The sequence below is a fragment of the Varanus komodoensis genome, unplaced genomic scaffold (assembly GCF_004798865.1).
Source record: "Varanus komodoensis strain SLA01 unplaced genomic scaffold, ASM479886v1 scaffold50, whole genome shotgun sequence".
In the NCBI taxonomy this organism is placed as follows: Eukaryota; Metazoa; Chordata; class Lepidosauria; order Squamata; family Varanidae; genus Varanus; species Varanus komodoensis.
Window position 1 is genome coordinate 3,337,771 of NW_025336088.1, and position 10,980 is coordinate 3,348,750.

Below are 10,980 nucleotides of genomic sequence, written 5' to 3' on the forward strand. Positions count from 1 at the left end.
GCTGTGAGCTGGCCCGAGGATTTAGTGGGAGGAGGGCAGCATAGAAATGTGTTAAATAATTTAATTAGGGGGGGGGGGGGGGGGGGGGGGGCAGCTGATACCTTGGGAAGAAAAAGGCCTTAAGCTGGCCCTGCTGACAACCCATCCATGGATTCACTTAAAGCTGCTCTCATCTATCCCTCTGTCATATGTTATCTCCCACCTTTTTTCCTTTCAAGGAACTCAAGCTGGATTATGTAATTCTGCTCCTCTTAATCATATCCTCCCAGGAGCAACTCCGTGAGCTGGTTGGGTTGAGGGTCTGTGGCCCAAAGTCACCTGGTGAGCTCCATGGCTGAGTGGGCACTAGAACCCAGATCTCCTGAGTCCCAGCCCTGTGTGCTTCACCACTACACCACACTGGCTCTCCAGTGATCGTATCTTTGATGTGAAAATAAGTCCTCAGCTTTCGAGGTTTCTGAATGCGAGGGAGGGCTTTACATTGGCCCTACTGTCTGGGTAGAGGCTTTAGACATCCAACTCTCCATAGAGCTGAAAGCCACCAGCTGAGAAACATTTAAGTCTATTTCTGCTTGACCTTTCCTTTCCCTGCATGCTGAAAAGATTGACAGAGTCCTTGGCTGCCTCTTTGTAGTTAACAATGCTGGTGTGGGCCTCATTGGTCCTATCGAGTGCCAGTCTATTGAGATGATGAAGGCCATCATGGAGACCAACTTCTTTGGTGTGGTGCGGATGATTAAGGAGGTCCTCCCTGACATGAAGAAACGGAAGAGTGGCCACATTGTGGTAATCAGCAGTGTCATGGGTTTGCAAGGTAAGCTGGTTTTCTGGTATTCACGTGGCTTCCTTCACACAGACAAGTTCACAGAAGTTTATGCACACCAAACACAGTGGGTATTCTGGACTGAAATCCTTCTGAACATTACGACTGCAATCCTAAACTCACTTCCTAGAGATTAAGCCCAAGTGGGTCCAGTGGGCCTTATTTCTGAGTTTGCACACTGCAAGGCATTGCACAGCACTTCAATCTGCTCCCAGGAGCTGATTCTTAAGTGCCGGTGAAATATGCTCACTGTGAGTTATACCTGACAATAACCAACATCCACTTCCTCAAGCTGCTGCAGTTTGATCACAGTGTTAGCAGGCAGCTCTGCCCAGCAGAAAGCAGAAATCTCAACGATCTAGCTACGCACTGTTGACGTAAGAGGTCACATTTCAAATTATCAACCTTCACAATGGCCTCTTCATAACTCACATGTATGAGCCCTAGTGCTTAATCTTTGAACTCCCACCACCCACTGGAACAAGGCCTAAACAATTACAGCCTCCTCCCTGCTACTTTGGATTTCTCATTTCCTTCCTCTCTCTTAGTTGTCTCCCTCACAGTCAAAGCATCATTGCAGGCTGCTTGGGACTGCATCTGGCCACAGCTGCCCATGTTGTTCTTCACACAGCCATGCACAGTGAATCGTTTTGCTATTTATTGCCTCAGCCATCAGGTGTCTTGGACCAGCCCTGAAGATGGAGCCCGAGGGAGAGAGAGGTGACATTTCATATGGAATTTGCCCTTGCACGGTTCCTTTTTCCTTAACAGACACCAGATGTAGGTGATTGGTTGAGCAAGCTCTGGAACTAGAAGGGGATTTAACACTTTGCCCCCATTGCTGTGGCAATAGGGATTGGCCACACCTGGGGCTGTTCTTCACAGTGGAGGGAAGGCTCCCACTGGCTACCTTCTTCCCCATGCCATGGTCCCAATCTTTCCCCAGCCTCAGTGCGCGCGCGTGCACGCGCACACACACACACAGGACAGCTAAAGAAAAATCCATTATGGAAATGAAAGCTAATGGCCAAATGATGCCTGGTTTGGCCCTCAGAGACCGTAGCAGGGAGCAGAAAGTTAAAGCTCCTCTACCCTCGTGGTAAGATCAGTCCACTTGCGTGTGTGCACATACAGCGGGTGGGAATCCCACCCTCTAGGACAAAATTCCAAACCTTTGATCTCATGCCTTTGGCCCTCATCTCTTCTCTTTGGCATCTCTCCTTCAGGCATTGTCTTCAACGACATCTACACAGCCTCCAAATTTGCCATTGAGGGCTTCTGCGAAAGCCTCGTCATCCAGGCTCTCAAGTTCAACATCTTGTGAGTTGCTAACAATCTGACTGTGCTTTTAGACCCCACATGGATACAGATGGGATTGCCATTTCCCTTTTTCTTTTGGCAGGAAATAATGTCCTCTGGCTTTAATAGCTGCCAGACACACAGAAATTCAACAGGGGCTGCTTTTTTCACTCCAAGTCTAGTGAAAAGGAAGAGCTTCCCTCTTGAATCTCTAGCAGGAGAAAGTGGTAACCAATACAGAGAATAAGTGTACTGTTGCCCAAATAAGAAGAAGCCAGTAGTCAAAGGAAACTCATGGTGCTTTTTCAGGATTCTCAGCATCTCCCTTCCACTATCCTGGTCAATCAGGGGAAGTGGTGGCAAAGGTTGGGTTGATTTAGTGGTTGTTTCTCCCAGACCAGGGACTCTCAAAGCTTATTTGGAGGGTGAGCCATGCTGAATGCAGCTTGCTTTCCCTGAAAGCACAGTGGCCTATTTCTGCCATATTGGAATTCAGCTAATGGTGGCCCTGATAGGCTCAACCCAGAGCAATAATGAACAGTATATGCCTGGCGTTGGCATCAGGAATTTTCTCATCTGGATACAGCCAAAACAGCCGAATTAGTGCTTTTCAGGCATTCTTTTCCAGGCCGTCCTGGCTTGTGGAGAGGAATAACAAACCCCACCCCTGGTCACTGCATCTCCTGCCACCTGCACTGAAAGTTAAAAGAGGAAGAATTGCAGACTGATGAGGAATTGAGAGTGAATGGATGTGTGGATGACATGTGCAAAAGCAACCTGGACTGGAATGAGACCGGTTCATCCCTAGCAGAGTACCTGGAGCAGAGCCTTAGGCTCCAAGGCTGATCCTGCTCAAGCAGCTGATCCTTCAAGAACAGGTTCTGATGTGTGATTAACACCATGGCTTATTTAGCAAGAAGAGAATGGCTGTTCACTTTGCAATCATTATTCACAAGTTTTAATAAAACTTGTCTTCCCTCTTGATTGCTACCACTTAGCAGTTCATTTTGAGGGGAAAAGCTTCCCAGGCAGCAGCACCCACCAGAAAGTGGCAGCCGGCGTGGGTTCCTGGAAGAGTGCTACCCTTAGGACTGTCTATGCTTCCTTAATCTATAGTGTCAGTTTGATAGAGCCAGGCCCAGTCGTGACCGAATTCGAGATGAAGGTCTATGAGGATGCGGAAAAGGCCGACTACTCCCAGACAGATCCTGAGACAGCTGAGATATTCACCAAGGTCTACCTGAAGAACTCCAAGGCCATCTTCTCCAGCTTGGGCCAGACCCCTGAAGATGTAGCAGAGGTGAGCATCCTAGCATCTTCTTAATTTGATTATATTTGAGAAGGGCTGCCAACTTGTTGACCTAAAAGAACAGACAGCACAAATGCAGAAACTGCTAATGTCTGCTGATTCTGGAGGCAACATGCTCGATCCCCTGAAGAGAGGAGAACTTGCACAGAGAGGTCAGTTTCCCTATAAAGGGAAAAGTGGGCTGCTGTAGATGGAAGCCATTTGAGCCCCAGCTTGCTACAGAATCTCTAGAGTTCCTTTTTTTTTTTTTTTTTTGAATAAGTTTTATTCTTAATAAACCTAACAAAAAAGGAACTAAAAAGTCATCAATCATCAAAAACATCAGACCTACTGGGTCAGCCCCCCACATTTTTTTCTTTTTATGTTAAACTATAAACATATGTAACTCTATGCATAGTCCCATTTCTCTAGTCAATAATAAAAAGAGTCTCGGGTTTGATAGAAGTCTGTATCTTCTTTCTCCTTCAGAGACAAAGTCAATCTGTCCATTTCAGCACAATCCAAGATTTTTTTTAGAATCAGTTCATCGGTAGGTGGTTCTTCACTCTTCCAATGTTGGGCAAATGCAATCCTCGCCGCAGTAGTTACATATAGAATCAAATACATTGCTTGTTTACCAACATCATCAGGTACAATGCCTAATAAGAAAACTTCAGGTTTAAATGTTAGAGGTTTTTGTAACATTTCCTCAAGCCATTTGAGTATTTTAATCCAGAATCTCTAGAGTTTCTGTCAGGACATTTTTGGCCTGCAAACTGAAATCTTTTCACAGGTTTATGAAAGAAGTGCATCAGCTTCCTTCCCATTGTTTAAAGCAAGGATGGGCAGATTTTGGCTTGTGGGATCTCCTTTGTTTTTCAGCAGAACCCCAAGTTCTGCCAATGCATAATTGTGACCCAGGAGGGCCAACAAAGAATTCTGGAACTTAGTATCTGATACTAGGACTGCAGCTTGCATGGAGAGCCTTTCACACAGAAATTTGCCTCTCCCCACCAGCCTGCCACAAGCTTTCTTGATTTCAGCAGCCAGTTAGGAGCGCAAGAAGGCTTTCCATTGCCACTCTTTCTGTTGCTTAACAAACCACGAAGACTCCTTGCTGATCTGCTGCAAATCACCTGGAGATTGATTAGTGGATCTCAGCCTGTTTTGTGCCCATCTATGGCTTATAACACCAGCACCAGAGGGAAGAGAGAGCTGTCAGTTTGGCTGTGATTAACACCTTCCTTAAATGTTTTAGTCCTCCTTCTTGTGGCACAGTGGCAGAAGGAAAGGGTTGTTGTGGTCAAAAGACTGAGAATCAACTGAAGTAGGCAGAGATATGAGGGAAAGGTTCAAGGAGGCAGGAGTTAATTAGAACAGAGGGAATGTGGGTTTAATTTTTTATATGCATTTATGTCTTTTTTATGCCACTCAATAACTAAGGGCTCTCTGGGCAGTTAACAAAAGTTAAAAGTTGAAACATATAACAAAAAAGACAGGGACTACCTATGAACAACGAAAAAGAAATAATAAAACCACCACAATTACAATCCAGTTTGCACAGAGGTACAGCATAAAATGCAATGCTAAAGCTAAGATTAAAATTAACTATTACAAATCTTGGAAAATAAATAGGGTTTCCCCTGGCACTGAAAAGAATAGAGAGTAGGTGCCAGGCACACCTCTTTGGAGAGCTCATTCCATAGAAGGGATGCTACAACCAAAAAGGCCCTTCTCCTGGAAGTCATCCTTTCTGCCTCTGTCATAACCCCAGAATATGACCTTAGGGCCTGCTACAAGCTCCTAGAATTCACAAATAAAAGCAAAAATGTATACAGACCTAGGGCTTGTCTGGAACCACAAATTTAAAGCTGTGAACCTCCCTCTCACCCCAACAGCCCTGCAACATGTCTGGCTATTTTAATGCAAGCAAAACCATTCACCATGTTCAGGGTAAGCAGAGAAATGGAGCCAAGGCCATCTCAGGCTGTTTTCCCCCTCTAAAACTATTCAAAATGATTGCCTATTTGCCATTAAGCTCCATTTCCTTCTCTTATAATGTTCCATTTGTTTGCAAATGATTTTGTTCCATGAGCAAATAATCCCCCCTAATCCCACCCAAAGCCCTTTAAATTTCTCTGAGCTTTGCATTGTCCTTTAAACTGTAGGTCCTCAAGGACACAAGGATGGGGAAGGGGTGTTTGGGGTCTTTATATCTTTACAGGCACAAATAAGCACACATAGCAGTGTGCAGTTACAAAATGCAATGCTGTTTTGCTTTTTGGTCTGAAGACTCTGTTGGTAAGTTGAACTGTGGATGCTGGAAAGGCATGGACCAGGGCACCAAGAGAGCAGTGAGGCCAAGGAGGCAGTGTGTGCTGTTCACTTGATTTTATGCATCACACTTTGACTGTAAGATTCTAGTTCCTATGAAGTAGGAGTCCTTGCCACCAGAAAGGTTGCTGCAGGTGCTGCAGGTGCCCATTCATCTCCTAATTAGTTCTGATTAATTATTTGAGAAATTGTGAATCCTGGGGAGGGTGGAGGGGGACTACTGTTTGCCATAGAATCATAGGGAATTGGAAGGAGCCAAAGAAGGCCCTTGGGTCCAACCCGCTGCTCTTGCAGATCACCAATTTACACCATCCCACTCAGATGAGTGTTCAGTTTCTTTCTGAATGCCTCTAGTGTAGGAGAGCCCACGACTTCTCTAGGCAGCTGGTTCCACTGTCAAATTGCTCTGACAGTGAGAAAACTTTTCCTGATATCTAGCCTGAATCTGAGTTGTCACAACTTGAACTGAATGTCATTGAATGTTGTTCCGGGAAAACATTTTACCAGAACATTGACCTGAAACCTTTGAAATATTATGTATGTGATTATTGCATTGAGTTTCATAACTGTGCTGGATCTGGCCCTGGATGTCCCACGGCCTGGTCTGACATTCTGGACACTACATCACAGCAGTCCTACATTGATTGCTCGGTGTTAATTTAGATATGAGGAGACTGAGAAGGGCAGGCAACACAAGGCTCAAACCGGTAGAAGCTAAGTGGCATTTTAGGAGAGACGCTCCTCTTTTCCAAGACAGTGCCAGCTGTGACATCTAAAAGCAAATAATCAGACCTGCTGATTTTGCTCGTAGGAAAATGTACAACAACATGACCTACTGATCAGAGTGATCAACGTTTATATAATTAAGGGCAAAATAATATGCATGTTTAGAGAGGGAAAAAAAACTCCTGCAAATCCCAGCATTGCCCAGCTAGTCATGCATAGGTTTGTGCCCTGAGTGTTATGCTTCCTCTATCTGAGTGATGGCCAGGCATCTCCCCAAGCTCAGCTATCCCTCAGATCGGAAGAGCAAGGAACACGTCTTCCCAAGCCTGGGCCTTCCTGATTAGATTAGAGTTGGAGTAGAACTCCCATGGTCTGCATGATGATGGTTCAGGATGATGGGAACTGCAGTCTGCCCCACCTGGGGGTGGGCACTAGTGTTACTGGCATTCATGCAGGTGTCTTCTGGTTCCTTCAACAGCACACGCTGAAAGTCATCACTACGGCCAGGCCGCCTTTCCGTCACCAGACTAACACCATCTACACACCCATGACGGCCCTCAAGCATGCTGACCCCACGGGGGTCCTGATGACCGACTCCTTCTATAAGCTGGTCTTCCGATACGATACTCTTTTGCACGTCAGCTTGAAAGCCATCCGGCTGATCCGCTGGCAAGCCCGCAAAATGAGGCAAGGTGCCAGGTTGCTGGGTTTCCGATGAGGCCACCCTTTGGACCAGAAATGCAAGGCTAGAGGCTGGTAACCCAGCCACTTAGGAGATAACAAGCGAGCTGCACTTTAGCGAATTCTCTGTTCACACCTTTTAAACTCTTTTAATTCCCAGTTTTGTTTTTACTGCTGTGACCTGCATGTGTATGTGTGTGTACGTGCCCTTGCTTCACCCCCCTGCTTTACGTTTTGTTTGCATGTTTTTGCCCCTATGGTGTTAATATGAAATTTCAAACCCTTCTCTTCTTTTTGTCCCTGGAAAGTGGTTACTGCCGTTACTGCTGCGTTACTGCTGAAACTGAGGAGTTATGGGCAGAGGGAGTATGTACCTGAGCAATGCATGGATAGGAAATTACTTGGTAACTATGGACAAGCTGCTCTGAATTTCCAGGAGGAAGAGCAGAGTACAAAAACCATGAGAAAGAAAACAATCAAATCATTTTAAACTTTCCCATTTCCACACTCAGGGCACAAACCTTCAGTATGCATACAAGTATTTCCCTGTTCATTTTCACCTTTGAAATCAGCCACTTTTTTGTTCCCCTTTGCTCTCCTTTTTATGCTTGTTTTTGTTATGCTTGCGCACCCCATTTCTGAGCAGCAGTTGGTTTTGGTAGCTCCCATGCTTACTCAGGCTTCCATGTCTGTAAAAGGAGGTCACTGGAAACTTATAGCACGTGTTTACACATCTATACAGGACTAAGGAAAAAATGGTTTCACAGTAGGAACACAGACAGATTTAGGTTCCCACCAGATATCTAGGGATGGCCACAGCTCAAAAGAGTTTTGTGCAGAAAGCCAGTTCAGCTCTCTGCCTTCCTCCAGGCACAGCTATATTACAGCCTGGCTTCCCACTACTCACACAGACCTCCCTCCCCTTCCTAGACGCAGGCAGAAAGATGGGCTGAGAGAGAGCTTTCATGGGCCATTCCACAGCCAACTAAAACACATTACCAGAACATTACCAGCTATCAAATGTCTTTCATCTTGACAGATATTGATTGCCTCAGAGCACCCACACTGAAGATTTTTGAATCATTTAGCCTAATAAAGAAGTCTGGAAGTGAAAAACCTGCAGTTTTGTGGAATTTTGGTTGGTCTTGGTCCTAGAGTTGGAAGGGATCCGTATCCTGTTTGCAGCCAGAGGCACTGAGTGGTAAAGGCCCCTGAAAGGTCATCCCAACCAACCCCCAACCTTAAAGAATCATTTTTCATCTTTAGGGCTGCGCCTTTTTCCTTTCTCTCTCTTCGCTGCCCTCAAGCCACCATATTTTTGTTGCTGTTCCCCATTTGTGGGAGACAAAAGCCGTGGCCTGCTTCCTGCCCCTTTCGCTGTGTTCTTGCTTTTCTGAGCCACTCTGAGAGATGTTGACACTTGTCAGTGTCAGGGTGTGATGTGGTTTTGCTTTGGGTTTTGGTGTTAACTCAGACTGGAGGCACCGGGGTGGTTTCCACTCTAATTTTTGGTCTGGAACGGCCATCCTGAGCCTGCTCACTTCTTCACTGGGCATTTAGATATGGACAGGCAGAATACAATTCATTCATTCATTAGATCTCTATTCCATTTTTTCTTATGCAAACTCAAAGCAAACTAACTAAATAAATGCCACTGTGGTAGCTAAGAGAAGTTGGGTGAAATGTTCCTTCCTGTCTGGGAAAGAGTTAACAGGCCAATTTGGATCATACTGGGAGCTGAAGCCCCCTCTCCTTTGAAATGCAATAGTCTGGCAAACCTTTTCTTGGTTGAAGGCAACAATCCTAAACATGCTTTCTGGACAGTCCTATCCAACAAAATGGGGTTTACTTCTGAGCAAACAAACTTGCCCATGAGGTTGGAGATTACATAGCTATAAATGGGGAACACACCACTTGATTAAATGCCATGTGGAACCAAAGGTATAACTGGGTAGTTGGAGAAGACTGCTGTCAGCACTTTCTGCTTATAGGAAATCTATAAATGGGATTTTAAGGAAAATGCTGTGGTTCCAGAGGATGGCGGTTTAAGCACTATCTTAGGACTTAAGGGATGCTTGTGTGGAAAAAGCCCTGGGTTAAATCCTTATACTGGAGACCTTGGACTCGTTACCTATTCACATGTGAATATGCCTCCACTTTCTCCTTGCCAGAACCCAGTGAAGTGACAGATACCCTGACAACTCCTCAGAGGATAGGCTTGGATCTAAACGTGATTAATTCTGAGAATGCTGCTAGAAGAAAAAATGTAAAAGAGAGAGCAGAGGTTGCAACTGCTGTGAGACTCCTCTGCTTGTGGGTTTCTTTCTCATTGTTTTTTACAATGGGGAAGAAAAGCGTAATTGCCCAATTTTCAAAATTCAGAAGAGAGAGGTGTTAGGGCTCTCATTAAATCTTATTTTTGATTGTTGACCACTCTCTTTGGCTGACAAAGCTTCTTAAAACGTTGTGGTTGATGATTTAGTTCTGCACTCGTTCTCATCCCTCTTCCTTACAAAGGGCCTACACTTAACGGCTTTAATCTAGCTCAGTGGCTTTCAATTCATTGCTTGCTACCGCCCTTAACAGCCTTTAGAAACGGTTCATACCTTCAGCAAGGCAGTGACACCAATATTTTTGCATATAGCCCCATCCCTTTATCTACCTCCAGCTGCCCTTTAGAATTTTGCAGTGGCTGACTGAATCATCTCTGGAACTAATGGAAAAGAACTAACAAGGCAAGGAAAAAATGAACAAAGCAGGACATTTGATGTATACGGAGTAACTGTTTTGCTTCTAAAGGCAGTGTGCCGCTCAAAGTAATTGCCCTGTGCCCCCATAAATTGGGTGGCAAGACATGACTTGCAATATGTTGCCTAATATTTAGAACTTTTGTACAGTACGTAAAAGGGCATCAAAAGCTTGGAAACTGACCCACTCAACTCCATAGAGCAATTTTGATGGCCAAGAAGTCAGTCCTTGAAAGGACAGGAAGAACTCTTCAGAAATGGCTGGCTGGATGCAGAACTTGCCAGTGCAGCCAAGGAGGGCCCCTTTGCACCATCATTTATTACTCCTACAGCTTTCCTCCAGGACTACAGAACATGGGGAGATGAGGGTTCACCCTTCTCTCCCAAGCTGGAATCCCGAGGGAAACGGGCCTTCCTGCTGCAGTTAGTGATAGGAGAAATGCCCATATTGGCCCATATGGGGCCCTCAATGTTCATTGCTGCCATCCCAGTGGAAACTGGGAGGAACTCATGCCTAGGGTTAAATATGAGCAATTCTCTGATGATTACAAGTGAAATGGTTAATGCAATATGCACTTAGGCACTTAGGTTACTATAAACTGGGGTTGAATCTGAGTGGGAATTCTATTGCAGCAATGAATCCTCCCAGAAAACATGAAGAAAAATGTTTGAGCACACACACAGGCACATGTGGACACCTAGTGGTCCATGTGGGTATTTTTCTTTATTCTGGCTAGCTTTTTGCCATGAGACTCACTAGTGGAATTATTTCCTGAGCCCTGATGTGTTTATTCCCCAAGCAGAATTGCTTCACCTATGACCCACAGGGATATGGAAGGGCTGCCCCATCCCCATTTTAGGATTGGTGGGTGCAGGGAGAGGGGCTGCAGTTGGTCAGAGTCAATATTCTAGCTTGGAATGAAACAGCCTGCTTTGTCTTCTTCCTTTGAGGTGTCAAGATATGTCACAGCTGTGATCTACAGTATATGGCATTTATTTCATCAGCATATATTCCCCCCTGGGAAAGTTTGTGGATTATTTGCTGACACTCAGACTTGTATGTGCTTAATACACATTTAGAG

General features: G+C 45.1%; 1 protein-coding gene across 1 annotated transcript in view; it reads left to right on the forward strand.

The window, feature by feature from the left end:
• LOC123031800 (retinol dehydrogenase 8-like) overlaps nucleotides 1–7,188 on the forward strand; it is a 14,431-nt gene extending 7,243 nt beyond the window's left edge. The window contains exons 3-6 of the mRNA XM_044447125.1: nucleotides 635–814; nucleotides 2,050–2,143; nucleotides 3,239–3,422; nucleotides 6,949–7,188. Coding sequence (XP_044303060.1) covers nucleotides 635–814; nucleotides 2,050–2,143; nucleotides 3,239–3,422; nucleotides 6,949–7,188 — 698 coding nt within the window. The remainder of the gene's footprint in view (nucleotides 1–634; nucleotides 815–2,049; nucleotides 2,144–3,238; nucleotides 3,423–6,948) is intronic.
• Nucleotides 7,189–10,980: the final 3,792 nt, after the last annotated feature.